Genomic DNA, 21,750 nt, shown 5'->3' with positions numbered 1-21,750 from the left:
TCAGACACCAATTTGGTCTGGCCCAGCTGCTCATTTTTCTTCCCTCTGCGTGACATGTTTTCACCTGGCTCCTAATCTGTCTCTTTCCATTCACAACTCGAGCTGTTTATGGATGTGCCTTGCTCCCCCTGCTTTTCCCACCCCCTGGACAGAGCCATCCATCAATAAAACCCTGCTGAGCACCAGAGCATGGAGCATCGGAGCATGGAGCATCCGTGCTTCCCCTCCCAGTGGCCTGGGACACTGTTAACCCACTGGGGCTGAGGGCACACATTCCTGCCACCCCTCAGGGGGTGACCCCGGGGGAAGCATCAACTCCATCAGTACCACATGGGGTGTGATGATGTGGTGCTGTGGTTCCCAGTATCCTCTTCCTGGCTGGGGAGGGCACAGGGGGCCATGGCACCAGGGCTCTGCCCCCACTGGTTTTGGGGTTGCTCCCTCTTGCACAGGTGCAGGGAACACACAGTGAGGACATGTCCCAAGCCCTCAGGGGTCACCCGGTGTCCCATCCCCATCCCTGTCCCCACGGGCTATAGAGACAGGTGCCCTAATGCGGCAGCTGTCCAGTCCTGCAGGAGGAGGCAGCTGTGCCAAGGGGGAAGAGCGTGGTAATGGTGATGACAGCTGGGAGGGCAAACATGGAGGCACCAAGAACAGGGGATGTGTGGTGCGGGAAGGCCAGGGCTGTGGATCAGAGACTGCTCCTGGACCACCTCCACAGAGAGGGAAGTCACTCATCTCACCCCTGTGTCCCTGTCACTCCTGGGGCTCTTCCCCCTTCTCCCACAGCTGGGCACATGGACATGAGGAAAGCATCGTGTGGTCCCTGTGGTGGCAGCTGTGAGCATCCCACTGGAGTGCTTTGCTTGTGACCAAGAGGCAACCCCCCAAATATCCCAATGGATTGGGTGTTTTCTGAAGTGTCTGCACAGGATGGGGCTGGGAAGAGCCTGGCAGCACAGCGCAGCACCCTGTGCACAGACTAGTGGGGGCACTGCCTGGAAAGGGGCCCCTTTGGCACGGGATTTTCTCCTGCCTCCCTTGAGCTTGGATGGGCAGCACTGAGCACAAAGGTCCCCTCCCTTCACCCACTGCCCTTCTGGTTTCAGCTCTCTAAGACCCCCTTCCCTCTTCATTTCCCACCAAAGCAAGGGGGGAATCCAAACCGGAACAAAACCAGGAAGAAACAAAGGAAGCCAAGGCCGAAGAGCACCATGGAAAAAACCCAAATGCCTCCAAGACAGTGCTCTGCTTTACAAAGTCAGCCCCAATTTCCCCAGCCGAAGAGCTCGCCCCTGCACAGGCACAGCCAGGCGAGCCTTGGCTCCAGTGTAAGCTCTGTCTGAAGGTTCCCTCCTGCTCCTTCCCATCCATGGCTGAGCAGACAGTCCCTGAACCAACCCAAGGTGCCACCAGCACACAGAGAGCCCCAGGGCCAATGGGGATGGAGCCTGGGTGGTGGGGCTGCAGCATGGCCGGCATGGTGGATGCCGGAGAAAGCAGGAAAGCTGCTGTCCCCATCCCCAACCCTGTCCCCATCCCACAATGGGGATTGTTCTGGAGGCTGCAGGCAGGATGCGGCCTGGCCAGCGCCATGCCTGACTCACATCCTCACCAGCTGGGAGGGAGCCGGCAGGGAGACACGGCTCCAGCATCCTCCCCACAGTGCTGGGATGCCGGACGGGCGCTGGTGGGCACCTGCTGTCACCCCATCCCCGCACTGCTCCCTCCCAAACAGCCCTGTGGAAAATCCCCATCATCGGCATCCTCGTTGGAGCGGTTCCTTCCGAAAGCAGATGGGAGCTTCCCGCCGGAGCTGGCATTCCCGGGGGGAAGAGCTGCAGCAGAGCGAGGCGTTTGCACTAAGTGATCACATTTATTTGAGTACTTTGTGTGTGTGTGTGTGTTCTAAAATCGGTTACAGAATAAATACCTGTGCCTTATAGCAGGAAGTCCACTTTCTTTTTATACAAAGTGCTTGTTACAGGAAGTTGCATCAGCGATAGGCAGGAGGGGGGTGCGGGGCCACGCGGCCCCTCCTGGAGACGAGAACAGGTTCTTTGTTTATTGATTTATTCGCGATTTCTTTTGTTTTAAAGTTTCTTTTCCCTTTTTTTGTGGTTTTCCATTTGTTTGTTGTTTTTGTGCATTAATTTCCTGCCATCGTGTATTTACAAACCTCTGAAAGAAGGAAAACAACCAAAAAATGCCAATAGGTGTGAGAGGTGGCCTCGGAACACAAAAAATCAGCCTCTTAAAATAAAAAAGAAAAACCAAGGTAACAAACCCAAAATCTACATTTCATACGGAATCCGTGATGGGTGGCTTTCTTTTTCAAAAGGGAAAGAGAAGGGTGGGAAAAAGAGGGAAAACGGAACCAAACCGGAATAAAAATGAACTCGGAGAAATGGGAAGAGGGAAGGTGCCATTGTCCCTTCTGGAGTTTTCCAAAGGCAGAGAGGAGCAAGGAAGAGCACAGGCGCAGATGCCCGACTGAAATCCCCATCAATTTCTTCTCAGTAATTTCTCCCTCGTCTTTCCCCAGCGAGGGGCAGGAAGGACTTTCCAAAATTAAATAAAAAAAAGAGGAATTAGAAGGAAAAAAAATTATTTCATTTTAAAGGGATTGAAAAAAAAAAGAGGGGGATGAGGGAAGAACCCTCCCCAAAATCCTGGGGGGGGGGGGCCGGGAGGTGGGGAAAACATTGGGCTTGATTTAAAAGGGGGTGATGGTGGGGAAGAAAAGCCAAACCAAACCAGACTTCTCCCTCGGAGCACGCCACGGAGCGGGCCGTGTGTGATGGTTAACTGGTGACGTAGTGTTTCGCCGACGGCTGGCCGTACACCCTATAGAAATCCTGCCGCCCGTGCTGCTGGGATGCGTCAATCCATTCCCTCACGGCAAGTCCCGGGAGCGACTGTGGGACGGCAGGGGCAGGCGGCAGCGGGTGCGAATACTCCTGCGATGAGACCGTCCAGGGGAAGTGCCCCGACCGCGGGTAGGGCTGGTGCCCGCTGTGGTTGGACACGGAGGAACAGTAACAGTTATCCACGGAGCAGACGAGGATTTTGCGCCCACCGTACTGGGAGAGCACGGACTGCTGAGATGATGTGGTGTTGGGGTAGTGAGATGGGTTGAAGACGGAGCCCGAGTGCACCGGCTGCGGGCCGCTGGGAAGTCCAACTATGTGCTGTGTGGAGCTACAAGGCACCATGGCTTGTGCGGACTGCCCCTCGCCAGCCGAAGCGCCCTGGCTCATGTACTGGCTCGCCACAGTCCCGGACGATGGCTCGAGGAAGCTGCCCTCGGGAAAGGCGGTGGAGTGCTTGCGCTTCTCCGCGCCGGAGTTGCTGACAGTGCAGGGGTACATGGGGATGCTCTGCAGGAAGGGGACGGGGGTGCTCAGAGGACCTGCAGAGGAGAACGGGAGAGGGGGATTGCACCAAGTACAGCTCCAGGGTACTGGTCCCGACCTGCGACAAAGCCCCAGGACCCATGTTCCAGCCCCACACGAGCAGAGGGTTCCCCATCCCGCCTCACCAGCAGCACACTGGGCAAACAGCCATACACAGGTGAACTTGCAGGTTCCATTCAGGACCTGGTGGGCAGGCTCAGAGCAGCCTCAGGTGCTGCTCTGCATTCACTGCATAGGCTGAGCCCATGCACAGCTCGTGACCATGGTCTGTAACAGGACCAGGGTGGGACAGCCTGGGTGACAAACCCGAATCCCCTTCCTGAGTACCCGCAACCTCCGCAGGATGCGGTCTGCTCCCATGCATAGGCTGGGGGCTGTGGTGCCACGCTGGTCCCTGGCTGTCCCTGCCCAGGCACCAACCCCCAGCTTTCCACTAACATTTCCTGCTGATGGCCAGCCCCTCTGCTCTGTCACCCCAAAACACAGCTGCTTCACAGGCCAAGGGGAATGTCCTGGGGAGAGACAGGAACTGGCTTCATGGCATCTCCATGTCCATACTGACTGCAGAGTGGTTCCCACAGGTCCTTGCATCCCAACAGCTCTCCCCACCCTCTTGTACTGGGATCCACAGGACACCCAGCTATGGATACAGGAGGTAGTGAGGTGCAATGCTTCCCCCTGGCACCCCTCAGGCTTCACCCACCTTCCAGCAACTTCCTGAGCTGCTTTTCCTTCTTGGCGATCTCGTTTAGGAAGAGCTTGGAGTTGAGGTGGCCGATTTTAGGTGGGGGCAGGCTGCCACCTGTACAGTTCTGGGTCCTGTTGGGGACCATGGGCAGAGAGGAGAGATGTGAGGGACAAGGTACTCTCAGGGGAGGGTCAGATGGATCCTTCCTCACACCTCTCTGGGGCCAAACCCCTTCCCTAGGGCAGCAGTGTGGAGAGCAGCAGGGAGCTGGCTCTCTCTTGATGGGCAGGACTTTTCCTGTGCAGCTTTGCTGTGAAGGTCCCACGCCAGGATTAACCTCCCGCAGCCCCTGTGTCCCCCACCATGGCCACCCCAGCTCCCATTGGCTCCAGTAGTGCTGCCTCTGCCCCAGCAGAGCCAACTGAGCCCTGTGACCCAACCCAGCTGCTCCCACTCTGGACGGAATGCTGGATGGGATGCTGGGTCCCAGCTTTGCTCTTCCACAAGCACAACACTGTGTTTCCCCTGGTCCAAGGGGAAGAGTCGATTCAATGGCTGCAGGAGGGTTTTTTTTTCATCCTCCCAGAGAAAGAGGAATAGTGAGGCAGGAAACATGCCTCTCCCAGGCCCTGTAGCATCCCTGGCTCTGGTTGTCCTCTGGACATTGTGCTGCTGTCACCCTGCAAACACAAACATGCCCCTTCCCCAGCACACTTACCTGTCCATTAAGATTTTCACAGACTTGGTGTTCTAGGAAGGGAAAGAGAAGATTGGTCAGTAAGGCCTGTCCCTGCTGTAGCACCCACCTCCCCTTTCGGTATCACCTTCTGTGGCCCCCCAGGAGGGGACAGGCTGCCCAGGGGTGCTAAGCACCCTCTCCCCAGCACAGGCTGTCCCAGCTCCATCTCCAGCTACGGCACCTCCTCATTCAAGGCTGGTGCTGAGCCTGCCCCATTCCTCCTTGCCTTCTCCCACTGCTGAGGGAACTGAAGGCATCAGCTAGCTCTGTCAGTGTCCCCATTCCCCTCCCCACCACGTCCCACACCTCCCCCATGCTCCCTGCACAACCACTCCTCCCCAGGTCCCCCATCCCATCCCCAGCTTGTCTTACCTTCATGAAGTTGATGTCCTCAGTTTTGTCGAACATCACCTGCACAGAGCTGAGGAGCTTCTTGGCCTCCTGCATGCGCTCATTGAGATGGAGGACCTGTGCTGCGTTCTCGTTGCAGAACTTGGCCTGGGCCTTGTCCAGGATCTCCATGGTCTTCCGCAAGTCCTCATCCAAGATCTGGTGCATCTTCTCGTACTGCAGGCGCACCTCGTCCTTCAGCTGGCTCACTTTCTCCTGGGGGAGAGCAGCAGGGTCAGGCCCGCTGCACCCTCCAACCATGGTGTCCCAGGACACTGGGGTCCTTTCCCCAGCAGGGCTGAGGGCGACCTGAGAGCTGCACCATAGCTCTGCCCCCCTGCAGTACCCACACAGACCTAACCCTGCCATCAGCAGCCACATGTGCCAAGACCCAACTGGGACACTGTAGACATTCCCTTGGACCTGCCTCTGGGGTCTAGGTGAGGATCAGCTCCAGAGAGCTAATGCCAAGCAACAATCTGCCACACCACCTTGGAAAGTCCCATCCATCCCCATCTTCATCCTCATTCCCATACCCATCTCCACCTCAGACTGGGGACAGCATGCTCCAGAGCCCTGTCCCCCATGCTCTGGGAGGCCTAGGAGCTTTAAGGACCACAAGCTAATCTTGTTTTATCCATATCCCAGCAAAACACTCACTTGCATCTCTTACACCTCCTGGGTATTTCAGTGATTTATTCAGGGATTTCCCACTTCCAGACCCTCCCCTTCTGTCTGGGATGAAGCCAGGAAGTCTGCACTGAGCTAAGGGTTTGGTGGGGTATCTGATATGTAAGGCCAGCTTTGTTCCTTGCCTCTCAACTCACACCAGGACCCACAAGACTATGGGGCAGCCCCAAACATGTTTTTTCATTGAAGGATGACTTGCACGACAGCAGGTTTGTCCAACCACTCACCCTTGCATGGCCACCCTCCTCCCTGCCAACCTGGCCCCTCTGCCCCTGCAGCCTGTCCCTATTGCCCACAGTGGGGTGACCATGGGCTGGCAGCACCAGTTACCTCGACCAGCCGCTTGTCTGATTCCAGCTTGTAGAGCTGCTCTTCGATGTCTTGCTCCCGCTCCTCCAGGCGGTCCTGCTGCTTCATCAGCATCTTCTGCAGAGACGGGAGAGAGGAGCAGTTGTTAGAGAGCAGTGGCCACACACTAGGAAGCTATGGTGCTGCCTGCCTTGGCTCTGCCTGTGTCATTCGGGAGGAACAGTGCTTCTTCACAGCAGGGTGCCACTGCTGAGCTGAAAGCCCAGACATGCCTGGTGGAGGTGGAAATCTTGCCATATAAAAGGCCACACAGAGGGGCTGCATGTGCTGGGCTGCCTTATCAGCTGAGGACCTTGATTTGGGTCCCCTGGATGGGGGCAGCCCCTTGGGTAACGTTTTGCAACCCGGTCACCAGGGTTTGGTTCAGAGGGGACACAGGGAGAGCTCATCTGCCACTATGGCAGCACTGTTTTGAGGCCCATCACCCATCACCAGCAGGCTCCTGCAAGACATGGCCACCCCCGTCACACCCCTGTGTGCTGTGCCAAATCCTTTCTGCGTTCCCTGACAAGCCCCAGAGCCAGCATCAGCATAATCGGGAGGGACAGAGAGAGCAGAAACAGGGCCTCCCCCCACCAGGCTGCCAGCCCCCGGCCCCCACTCCTTGGGGCTGGGCCTGGGCCATCAGCCTAATAACTGGGACAAAACCTTATTCCCCAGCTATCGGCATGAGCGCTTCGCTCCTGCACGCTTCCCCATCCCCTACGCGTGAGAGACGGGTTCCATCCTGCGAGCAGGAGTAAAACATCCCTCAAAATCAACTCCAGATTCTCTCCCTCTGTGGTTATCCCAGGGAACAGCCATGGCACCAGCGCGGTGAGAAGGGCTTTGCCTGGCACAGAGATGTGGTGTTAGAGACTCAACGACAGGGGCGAGATGGGAAGAAACCAGCAGCAAGGATGAATTTCGAGGGGATTATTGCTATTATAAACTGTCGCTCGGGGATTTATAATCAAGTAATTAATTCCTGGACGAGGCGGGAGGGGGAGGGCGGCAGAGGCGCTGCCGGGATTAATTGCATTGCAGGGAAAGGCTGTCACCTCCGACTCAATTCAGGAGCAGGAATGTGAAGCCTCCTCCTTCCTATTGTTTTCCATAAGGTCTCGGGCACCTCCAGCCTCACTGCCATGGGGCTCCTACCATTGATAATAATGAGGAGCTAAAAAAACCCCAGTTTCCCACTCACAGTCACACTCCGCATTGTGTGTGCACCCACTCATGCACATGGACACACAGCACAGTCGCTGAAGCGGGGTCCGAGGGCCAGCAACAGACCCCCAGGCACGAGGGGACATTTGGTGGCACATGCGTACAGAAAGACAAGGGCATTGCTGCTGCTATGTTTAAGACCAGCTGAATAGGTGGGAGTGTCTACATGGAGGAAGGTTTGATGCACATAGTAAAAATCTCCCTTTTTCCTCATTAAAGAGCCGTTCTACGGTGGGCAGCAACCTGCTCCAGCAGCGGTGCAGGCAGGTGCACGTCAACACAACCTGCCCCCAGCACCACTGGTTGAAAACAGGGTTTGCAACATCCCCTGGCGCAGAGCACAGCGCACCTGGCTCCAGATCCTGCTCCGGCATCCGCAGGCTGGAATTTCCCCACCAAAATCACAGTCAACTGATGAGAAAGCTGCCTGCTCCAGGAAAGGAGATGCCTTCCCGCATCCCTGTGTGCAGGAGGCTGATGGAGCCCAGGGCCCGGGCAGCTCTTGCAGCGCAGGCCGAGTTTCCTGCTGCCCAAGCTGCAGAGCCAGAACCCATCGCAAGCCTCGCACTGAGCCCTTCCCTGAAGCTCCCTCCCTGCCGGCAGACTCGCTGTCTCCACCACGAGCAGCCAGACCCACCCGCACCAGTCCATGGGGAGGATGGCTGAGTGTGGGGGAGCCCTGGGGAGCAGCCAGGTCCCCGGCCCGCATCCCCCAGATGCCAGCTGAGGCAGGGCTGGGCAAGAATGTGGGACAGGGTCCAAGCGTGCTGGCTCGCTGGGCACAGAGGCCAAACCCTCATCCCACTCCGGCATCAGGCGTCCGACACAGAGCTGCCCTGATGCGGCCCCTGCTCTTCGCCCCGATGCTGCCGGGATGGTCTCATGGGGGAAAGCAGGGCTTCCCATCAGTGGCAGATGCCAAGCGGGCAGAGGCCACCCTGCCAGCCTGTCCAGTGTGAGGGACAGACACGCACGTACCATCGTCCCCTTCCCACCGCCCTGCAGCTGCCGTGGCAGAGCTGCCAACCTTTGTGTTTTGTAACAAACCTCAGGGCACTCAGCTCCTGGCATCATACAATTGTGTGAAATCACAAAAATGTGCATAAATGTATCTATAAGCAACTTTCTATGCATATAAGTTAATTTAATAATCCCTCACAGCTGCAAAAAAGTGACTGAAATGTAACTTAAAATCATAGAAAGCATATAGAATAGAGGACATGGAGTGTTTTCTTTAAATCTCACATTTGAGCTACTCTCCTGATTTTAGGGCGATTTAAAACGCATGCATGCCTAGGACTGCAGCAGGATGGGAGGGCTTTTGACCCACAACAACCAAAACCTTAACAAGACACATGGGTCTGAACTACCCCTTCTGGCACCGAGGGGCAAAATCTCATTGTCTCTGCAGCACAGGCGAAATTCCTTAGGTATTTTGAAAAGGAAAATATATCCCTTCCCCTTCCATCCCCTCCCAGATCTGGTATTTCTGAAGTCATGAACTCCTCCTCCAGGATCAGAATTTCTCAGGGTAATTTCTCATATTTCATGCATGACCTTGATGCTGATTGAAACGCAGCTCCCCCCATGCAGGCACCCTTCCCGGGCTCTGAGCGACTCTGATCCCAGCTTGTCTTTACTGAGACACGCTGCCAGTTTGCAAAGCGGTGGCTAAAACTGCTCTGTATTCCAACAGCAGCCGAGAGGGAACTCATCTAATTCATCAGTAAGTTTATCTGCAGCCAGGGTAAGAGGCTGGCCAGCCCCAGGGAGAGGGGCTAGCTGCTGGACATCAGTTTATTCTGCTGCATTGCAAGTTATTCCCCCTTCTCATGGAAGAACATAAGGAGGAGGGGGGAAGGCTAAACCCTAAGTAGGGTTCTCTGCAAACACACCATGGGCATCAACCTGTGCAGGAGCGGGACCACTGAAGATGGAAGGAGAAACAAGCAGAGATTGTCCTCTGCTTGCTGATGAGGAGCCCACTGCCAGCAAACAGGATGAATCCTGGAAAGCAATCATGGCAAGTCAGGAGGATCTGAGGTGCTGAGGTCACGTGCTAGCAGGGAAACGGTACTCAGAGGATCATTTCTATGGCAAGTAAAGCAAGCACTGCAAGGTCTTGTTCCATCCTCCAGCAGGGGATGAGGGATGTCTGCAGGGGGACAGGGCTGCCCCAACAGGGCAGAACTTCTGCCAGACTGAATGCTTGCAGCCAGAAAGTTTAACAGCTTAAGACAGGGCTCCTCATCCCACAGCCATCACCTCTCTGCAGCACCACAAGTGGCGGCTGTGTTACACACACCGGTCCAGCTCAGCTGCCCCACAACCCCCACTGCAAAGGGGGGCACTGGGCTGTGGGAAGGAGCTCATACCCTGCCCAGACCTCCCAGGCAGGGAGAAATCTGCAGGCAAGATGTCTCCGTGGCTTTTTTTAGGCTGGTCTCATCACTGTCCTCTCCCAAAGGACGGGGATAAGTCTATGGTTCCTGCTGAGCCCATGATAACAGCACATTACACCCTGCGCTGCCTGGAGCAAAGCACTCCTCTCATCCCCCCTTTGAAGCCCCCAGCAGCCCATGGCCCTGGGGCTGGCCCTGGGTCATGATGTGCCCCAAGGTTTTGCCTGCTCCAAGAATGGTCCTCGTGTGCCTCCCTGGGGAAAGCTGGCAGCAAAGAGCCCGCGGCACCCCTTCCCCAAGGGCTGGGGTGCTGGCCAGACCCTGCCTGACTCATGGGTGTCAGGAAGGAGCCTGGCAGCTGCCCAGAGCCAGAGCGGTGCCCCCCGACCTGCCGAGCAGCTCTGGTTTTAAATGAGAGCTGGAGCAGTGAAAAGCCTTTCTGTGTTCACAGAGTAAATGAAGCCCATACATCTCCTGTGATGTCTAATAAGCGCTGTGCATCCTACAGGGATGTACCCCCAGCCAAAATAACCAGGTCCCACACATCAACCTGTGGGACACTTGCAACATGCTAATTCCCAATAAACTGGGCTGAAACCAGCCACAGGTTTGGAGGGTATTAAAGAGGGCAGGTGGACAAACGACAAGAGCACACAGCCCTTGTTCCTGTAGGAAACCGGGGGGAGCAGAGAGCCAGATTGCCCCACAGAGTGCCTTTAACCACAGCTGGCCTAGGGCAGGCATGCTGGCTCCTCTGCCTCCCTCCTTCGTTCTCCTCTTGCCCAGGCCTTCCCCTCGTCGCCAAATCCCAGCCACTGAGTGAATAAGGACATTGTTTGCAGGCACCGGAAAGCCAGAACGGAGGGAGCAGCTCAGAGCACAAGGGGGAGGAAGGGTGAGGAGGAGGAGGAAGGTGGAATGGGAGCGAGGAAGCCACAAAGGGCAGATGCCTGTTGCGGGAATGGCTCCAGACACCTGCAGCTCAGCCCAGGGACTGGGATCAAGGGCCCCCATTGAGACCCGTGTCCCAGCACGTTGCTGGAGACGGGCCTGAAGTCACAGCGAGTGAATGTTAATGCAGTGAAAGCCCTGGGCCGAGGAGGCGAGCGCAACCTTTCGCCTCCCCACACCTCACAGGCTTCCTGCTCCTGGCCCCATTTTCTGATAAAAACACACACAATGAGCTATTCTCACACTTCCTGAAAGTGTTCCCCACCAGATAACGCACCAGTACCTTGGCAGCCCACGGCTCTGGGACACGGAACACCAGAGCCCCCAAACCCAGAACCTCAAACCATGAGATCCAGCACCACCACAGCCTGAGAGAACCAATCCCCACAGCCCAACCCCCTGGAGCATCCCTTCTGCTGCCCCACAGTGTCCTGCTGACCAGACCCAGGCAGAATCACATCTCTCAAGCTCCCCACAGCCCCCACAGGAGGCTGATCCGCTTACAGGGACAGGAAGGAAATGTTTTCTGGTTGGGGTTTCATCTTGCACACATTTACAGTAAGCAGCAGGGGAGGTCCCTGGCCGGAGCAGGAGGCCTTGCCTCCACCAGACAGCACGAAGCACACACACACTGCTCCAGGGTTTGGCTTTTCTCACGGTGCTCCCTGTGCAGATTGGGCTGGTTTATCCCCAGCAGGGAAAGGAAGAGGGGAGGGGAACAGCCTCCAGGATATTAATAGCTGCCCTTGCTAGGAAGGTATGGGAGCAGCAACCATGCACCACATGAGCATCAGAGACACCCTTGCTAGCATTGAGGGGACCCCCTGAGCACCAGGAGGGCTGGCACTTCATAGAAAGGGCTGGAGGCCAAATATTCAGCACTGTCTTGGGGGAGCAGGATGCAGGTACCTCTCGCAAGAGCAGCTCTCTGCCCTGTTCTCATGCAGGGCTGGGTGGAGATGCCTCCTCCTGCCTGCACCTATCTCCCTGCAAGATGCTGCCTGGTCTCTGCGCCTTCCCCAACATGCAGGGACAAACCATCAGGCTAAGCCCCATGTCCCATCTTCACTGGCTACCCCAGAGGCAAAGTCACACGTCCCGCCTCTGACATGCTGGTGTCAGGGCACAGCATCCCTCTACAGCAGATGGATGCTACCCCTGAACCACAACTGATGGCTGCCCGGCAGTATTCAGGTTGGCCCTTGCCCCTTCAGCACCATAGGACAGTGGTCATGGCAGACCATGCTCCTCTGCATGGTCTTGTACTACGAGCCCCTGGATCACTGTGGGGCTGTGGTGGTGCCCGCAGCCCAGGACAGCTCTGTGCCTTGTTTATACCCAGCAAAAAGGAAGAACTCGTTAGCAAAAGGAAAATACAAGGTATTGTGTTGTGTGGGGCCAGCAGCAGGATTTCTGGAGGCCAGGAAACGGAGACCTATTCTCTGTCATAAAGCGACCTTCAGAAGGACCTTGAGGATGTTAATTTGCCTCTCCGGCCCTCTGTGTCCCACGCAGCTTCCCACTGCTGTGGGGATTACTTGTGGCTGTGCCTCTTGCACAAGTGAGGGAAGGAGGCTGGGGCTCTACCCATGGTTTTCAGACCTCAGCTATGAGCCATGGCCCAGCTGCCACTGCTTTCCATATCCTCCGAGTAGGGATGAAGAACTACTTCGAGGGGAAAGGGGGGATAAAGGAGATTCAGAAGCAAGGAGATGAGGCTAGTGGCTATAGAAGCAAATTCTCTGTGCCAGCAACCCTTCAAGTCCTGAAGGCATGAGTCTTCCTAATGCCTGGTGCCCAGTATGGGTGATGTGCCCCCAGAACAGGGACCCCAAATACCAAAGACACTTTTGCAGCATGCTGGAGGCTATGCTGATCATGGGCCAGTGTTACACAAGCTGCCTCCAAGCAAAGCGCAGCAAGAGGTGATGAAAGCAGAGTGAACCACATCTGCTAGACCTGGGGCTCAAGACTCACTCATGGGGAGGAGGGGAAGAAAGGAGCTGGAAACACACCTGGAAGATGAATACGGGGCTGGAGGAGCTGGTCTGCATGAGTGTGCAGACAGGAGAGTCCCAACTGATGCTGCAGGGTCCATAGGACAAACATGAGCCTCGGTAATGCCCATGCCTTTGGCTGGCACAGCTGCCTCCTGCCCCGACAGGGAAAGCACGCTCCCACACCGTGTCTCAGCGGCACAGGGACAGCAGATGCTTTTGGGTGGTGCAGGAGCAAGACAGAGAGACCAGGTCTGAGTGCGGCTGGGGCTGCAGGCACGACCAGGCCCTCAAGGCACCAAGGAGCTCAAGGAATCTATTTTCTCTCTGCTGGGAAGGGTGGGAGAGGAGATCCCACCCAGGCCTGCGTGCGGACATGGCCAGCAGCACTCCCTGGCCAGCTTGCAGGAGAGAGGACTGTCCAGGCTGCCTTTGCCTGGGAGCACAGAGAGCCAGGAGCAATCACAAGGCTCAGATCCAAGTTTATGAACTACAAGGTTTGCACCTTCTCCACCATCAGGAATGTGATGGAGGAGCTCTTTTCCCTCATCTCTTTCGATCTTTGGTGGGAAATACCCTGTTTTGGGTCTGCTTGTAAATCAGTGCTTGGTTTCACCCTGCTGCTGAGCCGTCTCTGGCACACGGCTCTGGCTGCAGGCCCCAGCACAAGCTCACCCTGCCCAGCACGACCCATCACCAAATGCCCTTTGAGCAACTGGTGCAGGGGTTTGCGACATCCCACAAAGTTTCAGACACCCAGATGCAAGCGTCTTGAGCAACCATTTCCAGCCACTTGGGACCTCCGACTGACACCAACACCTGGAGCACATCTGGCCCCAATGACCAACACGGCCTTGTGCTTCCTCCCTGCCATGCGAGAAGATGAAATCTGGGCCCTGAAACTACACCGACTGGGATTCACCCTACTTGACATTGTGGGGGCCTAAGAGGTTACATAAGAAGTCCTGCCCTTTCCACCTTCAGTGCACTCTGAAGCAAGGAAGCAAGGTGACTCTGTGATTTGTTGAAGGTTTCAGTCAATTTACATGGATGCTGCAGGGGCTCTAACCTCTTTTCCTTCCTCTTCTGTTTTCATGCATCTCCCCCTTCCTGACCACCAATCCAACTGAGAAATTAAGCCAGTAAAAAGATCAGACTCTTTTCAGCTGGATCATCTCCCTGAACTGGCTCTCACAAGTGTTCTGCCAGCTCCATTGGTGGCGGTCTGGGCAGCAATGGGAGGTTGTTCGTTGCTGACTCAGTTGTATCACAGACTCCGGCTCCTCACACAAGCCCTGTTGCTCTGACATATCATCTGTGAGTCGCTCCTTCCATAACCCCCACAAAGACATGAACATGCTTTGGCAACACCCCCAATCCTGCCTCGATCTGCTGCTGTCCCAGCCTCAGCTAGCTCTGCTGAATCCCCAGATCTTCCTAACATGCTGCAATCTCAGTTGTCCCCAAACTGTGGCTGGCAGGATGCTTTGCCTTCAAAAGCAGCCATCCTGTAAAGACCCACTCCCACCGCCTGGCAGCAAACCTACCCCCATCTGCAGCCCCTGCAAAATTGAGAAACCCTCCCTCCCTCTTCCAAATAAACATCTTGGATTCAAGACCCAGCTGGCCTGTGTGATCTCAGAGCCTTCTCCCTGCAGGGGTGAAACACAGCCAGCCTCTTCCACCCTTCCTCCCACTGCAGGCTGAGTTGACTCTCCCCTGCCCAAAGACCTCTGCTCCACACCCGTCATGGCTCAGCCCTGCCACTGGAAGACCTGAGTTCAGAACAACAGTACCTTCAGCTTCCTACCACAGTAATTCTGGAGGGAGCCTGGCTTGAGGATGTGTATGCACAAACAGGTTTGGGGGGATTTCATACCACCAAGGAACAGAGCAGCCACAGCAATACCCACATGCACTAGTAAGTGCAAAGGCAACGACCTGCAGCCACATGCCCCATCACCATCTCATTTGGTGACCCAAAGACAAAGGGTCTGGGCTGTGCAGGCAGCACAAAGCCCCTCTCCAGACGCAGGCAGCAGTAGAAAGAAAACCCAGCTTTGATTTAAAGGCCATGATTTTGTTTCCCCCCTGCCCTTCCAACTGATCTAGTTAAACTTCCAACCGCTCAAGGCTATTTTAATTTGTACTGGTAAGTTAAATCAACACAAACAAGGGCAGAACAGGTTTATATGCACCTCTGTTATTGGCTTGCACCAACTAGAGTGCAGCTACATTTCTCCAGGCAGCCTTTTTTTTCTTTCTAATAAAGATAAGGGGGGACTTTTTTTGTGCACCTCCAACTGACAAATGGAGCCTGAAAGTGAGTTGGGAGTCAAAGCCTTGCGGAAAGTCAAGGTGACTTATGCGTCAATAGGCTGGATTCAAAGAGCTTTGCAAAAATGCAGATCAACTAACAAGATTTATACAACCCGTTTGGGGCTTAGAGGCTGCTCAATTCTCAGAGGTGCCAAGGAAAGTGCCTGACTCACAGAGGGATGGATGGGGCTCACAGAGGTGGCTATCTCAACCTTTCAGCTGCTTCAAGGAAAAGGGGACTCCATTTCTCTTGGAAACGAGGTTTTGACAGGCTGAGATGTTTACTCTGAGCCTTGGCTCCTCCATCACTTACTTTAAAGGAAAAGAAACCAAGTCCTGCTGCTGCAGACAACTGTTACAAGCATCTACCAAAAGCCTCAGCAGAATCTGCTGCTCCAGCTCGCCAGCACCAGACACCACCCAGGGGAGTATGAGACTCAACCGGATTCAGCACACAAGCTGGAAAAAAATACAGACAAGGGAGGAAGAGGAGGAAAAACCCAAAAAGAGAACTTTGCACTCCTACAGCTCCCCAGTGCCTGGCTCTTTCCAGGCTGGAAGCAGCCCATCAGCACCTGCGAGGAGCCAGGGTGACACACAGTGCCATCCACCCCTCTGCAGCCAAGAGGGGACCAACCACGGCCACAACCTGCTGAACACCGAGGACCCCGCAGCCACCTCCCCGCTGGGTTTTCTCTCTCCCCCCATCTTTCTTTGCGAGGCGGTTGTTGAGAATCTGAAAGCCCGGATTATAATCTTTATGAATCCCATAGTTAGATTGCGCTGAACAGCAGCCCAGCAATACCAGATGTTCAAACAAAGCTGCCAACCGACAGCTGTCTGCAGCTTGCAGCGTGTTTTTACTTTAAAATGCAAAATGATACCAATCTATATTAAAAGAGAGACGTTCAGAGCCTTGCGATAGCAGCTGAAGCCGCGGATATTGCTCTTTCATGCAGGGTGTGGCGGCAGAAGGAAATATCTCAGAAACTACTACTTAAGCTGCCCTCCCAGCCCCCCCAAATCCTGGCCCCTTTCCTAATGGGAAAGAGACTCACGTTACTGCCTGAGCACTGTGAATGTACCAGTGCGTGTCCAAACAAGCCAGCAAAAAGAAAAATGCAGCATGAACAAACAGTGTCTAACGAAGGATACCAGAACGAATCCGGGTGCTGCAGAGCCCACACCTGGCTCTCAGTGGTTTGGGGAGGACGAAGCTACACGCAGGGGGACAGAAGGATCCAGCTCTGGGGAGGAGGGTGCAGCCCTTTCTGCACCAGTGACCCAACTGGGAGAGCAAAGGTCTCTTCTGGCAGCAGAGCATCACCAGTAGAAGCAAGGGATGGAGGGGCGTCTTCCACTGCTCTGCCTCATCTGCCCAGCATCCTGCTTTGGGTTATCCCATGTGCCTCTAAAACACATGCTTGTGTGGTGCTGGCACCACCAGGGAAACTCTGCCAGGGCTTCCTCTGAGACTTGATGTGCAGCAGGGTTTGAAAGGCTTTGTACCTTTATTTGTTAGGCTGGCTGGAACCAGGTACAAAGCCTTACACGCTGCCACCATTCCCACATACCAGCAGCAAGAGCCAGAGCTCAGCTTCGTTCTCCATTCTTTCCCTCTCTGGAAATGCAAGCCGCCTGTACCCACCACATTTTGGGGATGGCAAGTCCTGAGCATGTAATCACGCCACGCTGGGCCTGTTGGGCACAGCACAGTACGTGTGGCTTGCAGGAATCACGCGGAGAGGGCTCCAACTTACTCAAACGTGACGTCCCGAATTCCCCACCAGCCGCGATCACAGGAAATCTTTGGGACCGGTCCCAAGGCTGCCTCATTGTGCTCTGAGCAGCAACAGCATGAATGAATCATGCTCCTCAATGTGACACACAGCTCCCAGCAACGTACTCGGGACCAAAATATTTACATTGCAAACGAGTAAGAATAGGACCAGATCCACTCCCCCAGCCTGGTGACATGAAAAGGCCAACCTGGTCTTGCATCAAGCAAGTGGGTGGTTGGGAGGATATGAAAGCAGGAGGCAGAGACCAGCCCTGTGTCTTGCAGCCTGGCTCTGCATAGCAATGCTGAACCGGAGTCCTTCTCCACAGCAGCGAAGTCCCACAGCAGTGAGCACCGAGCCTGTGATCCCCGTGGCACCGTGCTCCTGCTGGAACTCAGCAGCCAGGTGACACAGGAGGGAGCATGCTGGGACCTGTAGTTTCCAGCCAGCCAGATGCAAAACGCCATCCACCGTAAACACATCTCGAATTAAAGAGATGCAAGGCCCCAAGCTCCTGGCAAGGCGCCAGCCACGGCTTCTTGTTGGCAGGCACTTGGCCAATTCCCATGTGTTGCATTAGCCCCTTTCCAAGGAGCAGCCAAGAGCCTGGACCCTGCAAAGCCCCTGGCGGCTGAGCTGCGCCCTGCCCTTGCCAAAGTGATGTGTCTACACGGACAGCAAGATGCTCCCAGGGCTGAGGTGTAGGAGATGTCAGCCCTGCTCCTGCCTTGCTGGGAGCCTCTCTGCTTCTAGGCCACTGACTCTGGAGCAAGACCCCACAGCCGACACTGCCCAAGCTTCAGCGTCATAAAGGCCAATACTGTGTCCCTAGAGGTGTCCAATAAAGATGCCACCGAAGCCATCAGTCACAGGCAGCACGAAGCAAACCACTGCTGTGGTGCTTTCAGGCAGAACAGCACAGCAGGCAAAGCTCTGCCAAACCACCACACTGGTGGGACTGGGGGCAACCACCTCCCTGGAGCATCTCATTCGGACATGCAGCCTCCCCACACTCCAGTAAGGCCAGGACTGTTTGGCATCCCTTGGGGAGCACAGCACCCCTCTCCTTCCTGCTCACCCTCCCTACTGCAGAGGAAATTGCGATGCCCGGCTGATGTCAGGAGGCATCACTTCACACAAAGGCCAGGCTTCCTGGCAGGGAAGGGGGGGAGAGCAGGGAGGAAGGGGAAGAGGAGCCCGGGGCAAAGGCAAGCCACATCTTCAGCTCCCCGTGTGCGCAGAGGGGCAGCAGCAGGAGATGGCACAGCCCCTTCTCCTTTAATCGCCCTTGCGCTCAGGAAAGAGAGGCAACATCCTGTTTCCCAGTGCCCTTCACAGGAGCCCCAGTGTTGCCCTGTGGAGCTGCAGCAGAGCATGCACTCCTTTAAGGATGCACAGACAAAAGGGACTCAAGTTTATCTTAATTTGTTCCTCCAAATAAATCAATTCCATCTTCTCCACTTCAGCCAGACTGTGGCTGCTGCCGACCAGGGGAAGCACACTTGAGCTGAACACAGCACCACAGTTCCCTGCCCAGTGCCCACCCAAGGGAAAAGCCACCTCTGTGACAAGCTCCAACACCAGTGCCCCCCCAAACAGGTACAACCACACACCTTCTTACCTCCTGCCCAGCACTCATGCACCCATCAGCGGACAAACACAGGTAAACCCAACATACTAGGACAAAGTCAAGAGCCATCTGCAGCCCTCATTTCCCAAACTCCTTGTGCTCTTTATAACACGCTGCACATCGTGGTACCCACATCATCGATGGGACTTCCTGCTTCAGCCTCTCCTCCTCTCCTCTGCCTCATATGGCCCCAGCACATCCTGCAGCAGTGAAAGCGACTGGTGGCAGCACTGGGCTGCACTGCTTTTGTCTTCACCTCAGCACTGTCCCAAGGGCAGGAGTGCTCTGGACCAGCTGCACGGGGATCAGTGAAGAGGGGCTGGCCACAGAGGACCTGAGGGATCCGGCCGATATTGATTGAGGAGGAATTGCTGATGTTGCAGGGGGCAGCCCAGGAAGGTGGTTTTGGACACGGGTACCGCCAGGGAATAACTGTAAAGGAGCAAACCCTGCTTCTCTCCTTCAATGTGCTGACTTCTGCCCCTATGAGGAGGCCTGTCATTGGTTTTTAATCTCACCCGATTACAGGCCAGCCTTTGACATTATTGATCTCAGGCCCCTGAAGTATCATTTATCTTCCAGGTCTGACTCTGTGATCGGAGCGTGACAGCTCAGACCCCAGTCAGCTCCATCCTCCCTGGGAGCCAGGGGAGCTGCTCTGCTCAACTCTGGTCCTGCCAGTTCATGTGAGCCATATCTGAGGTTCAGTTTCCATCCCCAAATGAGGCGTCTTTCTCCAGATGCCCTATTCTCTCAGCTGGCATTTCATCTGCTACCTCAAAAATCTCCAAGTCTCCAGCAGATCAGTAGTGCTTTATGAAGCCTGGCAGACCAAGGTGCCTCCAGCATGTACTGCTTCCCCCTTCCAGTTTCATTATCCTCTTTTAAGGAGGATGCGGTGGAGGCACAGACATTGCGGGATGTGCTGAGAACTGCACAGGATTTGGGGATGCAGCGCCAGCATGCAGGGTACAACCAGAGAAGCCATTTCTAGCTGTGACCACACTGCCATTTTCTAAAGCAGAAGGACCAACAACAGTGGCTCCTCATCCCCTGGTGAACTTGCATCCACAAAGAAACCTGGCTGCAAGCTCAGTTATTGGGGCTTCTCCTTACCTGCAAGCTAGCACAGCTGTGCCTTGGGGCCAGCTCTTGATTTCTGCTTGACCTTCAAAACATTCACTCCTGCTCCCCCCACCAGGCAGAACAAAAGATGGGTTCCACAGAGGCAAAGCAGCCAGCAGGACTGGGATTCAGGATGATCACCCATGGATGGGATTAAATCCCATCCTGGGCCTGGGATTGTTGCCACAAGGGTTCCCACTCCCCTGCTTTCCTCCACCCAAGCTAACAGACATTCTGAGCCTCCACCTTTCAGGAAGCACAAGGTTTTCCTCAAATGTCTGTGGCTACAGTTCCTGGGTGCAGTGTGTGCTTGAAGGTTATCTTGTCGGATACCTCCTGTGTTCCTCTCTCTCCTGCAAAGCTGGGCCTTGAGTTTTGGGAAGGAGGAGCATTTCCTGAAGAAGGTTCCAGAGGGCAGTTTTAACATGCAGAAGAAGGTTTATCTTTCGCTCGTCCTCTTGGTATTATCAGAATGCTGCAAAACCACTTTGATAAATGGAGATTAGTACCATGTTTGTTCACAGATGATAGCAGTAGCCAGGAGCCAGCCTGGAGAAGGACCAGGGGAGGAAGTGCCCGGATGGGGGGCAGCTAGCATCCATGTGATGCTTGTGATCCATGCTTGTGATCAGCAAGGCATCACCACCAGCAAAGAAGCCTTGAGTCTCCAGCATTGCATCCCTACAGTCACAGACTTTCTGACTCCCTAGCAGCTCCCTCCACCTCCACTTACCTCTAGTTTAGGGTAGCACCCTGACTTCCCTACACAGATATTAGGTTGTTTCACAGATTAAACTGATTTTTTTTGTCCCCATTACAAACAAAATGCTACAAAATCCTTGGCAGGAGGACAGACCATGGCTTTTCCTGCTGGGCTCACACTCTCAGGATGCACTTGGCAAGGGGTGGTCTTTGCACAACACACAAGGCATTATTTCTAGTCCCCTGCCTGGATGCCCTATCATGCAGGATGCCTGCAGGCAGAGGCAAGAAAACAACACTAAGATGTGCTCCCATTCCATCCATCCCATCCCCATCCCCTACAACCAATCCACCTCTGACCCAAAGAGGGCTCGTGGGCCTCAGCCACAACGGTGCAGCTGCGTCAGGAAAGCACAGTAATTCCCTCTCGGATCCGGCCACCCCCATCACTAGTACAATACCCGAGGGAAGGGGGATTGCCCCCCTTTCCCATCCCCAAAGGGTCTGTGAGGGGGACAGAGACCTCGCAGCGCATTTATTCCGCTCCATCCGTTTGAGAGGCGCGCTTCAAAGGGCTTTTTGCCGTTGGAGGCGGGTGCACCAGGACAGGAGGAGAACAAAGGGAGGCACCGGCACCCCCCAGCCCTTTGTCTGAGCACAGAGGAGTTCACCTGCAGGGAAAACCAGATCCCACCGCAGCTCCGCATGGATTCGGATGGGGAGAGGGATGCAGCCCCCACTGCTAACAAGAGGATAATGAGCAGAAGGACGCGATCACGTTACCCTCTCCCCCCTGCCACACGCACAAGCCTGTAAGAGCGCACGCCAACCCCCTCGACTCCAACAACAACTGCAACCAGCCATAAAAACCATTGCCACAGAAATATCAACCCGCCCCCCAGCGCGATCGATCTGTGTCTGCGTGTGGCCGAGCACCAAACCCCGGAGCTCGGCTCCACCGACCGGGATCGACTGGGAGGGAAGGGGGCGGGAGACTAGTTTCCAGGGGACAGGGTTTTAAAGCCACACAATAACTGGCTCAAACCAGGGTTTGGATTAAGCTGTTGTAGAGCAAGAGAAAACACTGCCTCCATTAGGATATGAGGGATTTTCCTTCCCTTTCTCCAAAGCTCTAGGATGAAGCTTCCAGGTCACCCAGTAAGGGAGAGGAAACTGGGTGATGATGAGCTAACTGGTGATCCCACATGGGGAGAGATGGGTAGCAGGAGGAAAGGGCAGATCAGCTCTCCCCAAGCCCCAGATCACAGAGTCTGACAACGTTTACTCATATTTCAGAGAGACACAGCCATCCGGAACATCACTCCCTGCCAACTGCCTC

At 55.2% G+C, this 21,750-nt stretch overlaps 1 protein-coding gene across 1 annotated transcript in view; it reads right to left on the bottom strand.

Moving 5' to 3' along the window:
• Positions 1-1,855: 1,855 nt before the first annotated feature.
• TRIM8 (tripartite motif containing 8) overlaps positions 1,856-21,750 on the bottom strand; it is a 29,100-nt gene continuing 9,205 nt past the window's right edge. Inside the window, exons 3-7 of the mRNA XM_005154554.3 lie at positions 6,257-6,352; positions 5,219-5,452; positions 4,826-4,857; positions 4,123-4,238; positions 1,856-3,415 (exon numbers count right to left, since the gene is read on the bottom strand). Of these exons, the coding sequence (XP_005154611.1) occupies positions 2,808-3,415; positions 4,123-4,238; positions 4,826-4,857; positions 5,219-5,452; positions 6,257-6,352 (1,086 nt within the window). The 3' untranslated portion in view covers positions 1,856-2,807. The remainder of the gene's footprint in view (positions 3,416-4,122; positions 4,239-4,825; positions 4,858-5,218; positions 5,453-6,256; positions 6,353-21,750) is intronic.

The sequence above is a fragment of the Melopsittacus undulatus genome, chromosome 4, assembly GCF_012275295.1.
Source record: "Melopsittacus undulatus isolate bMelUnd1 chromosome 4, bMelUnd1.mat.Z, whole genome shotgun sequence".
NCBI lineage: Eukaryota > Metazoa > Chordata > Aves > Psittaciformes > Psittaculidae > Melopsittacus > Melopsittacus undulatus.
Note: the sequence above shows the minus strand (reverse complement) of the source record. Positions and strands in the feature narration are given on the sequence as shown.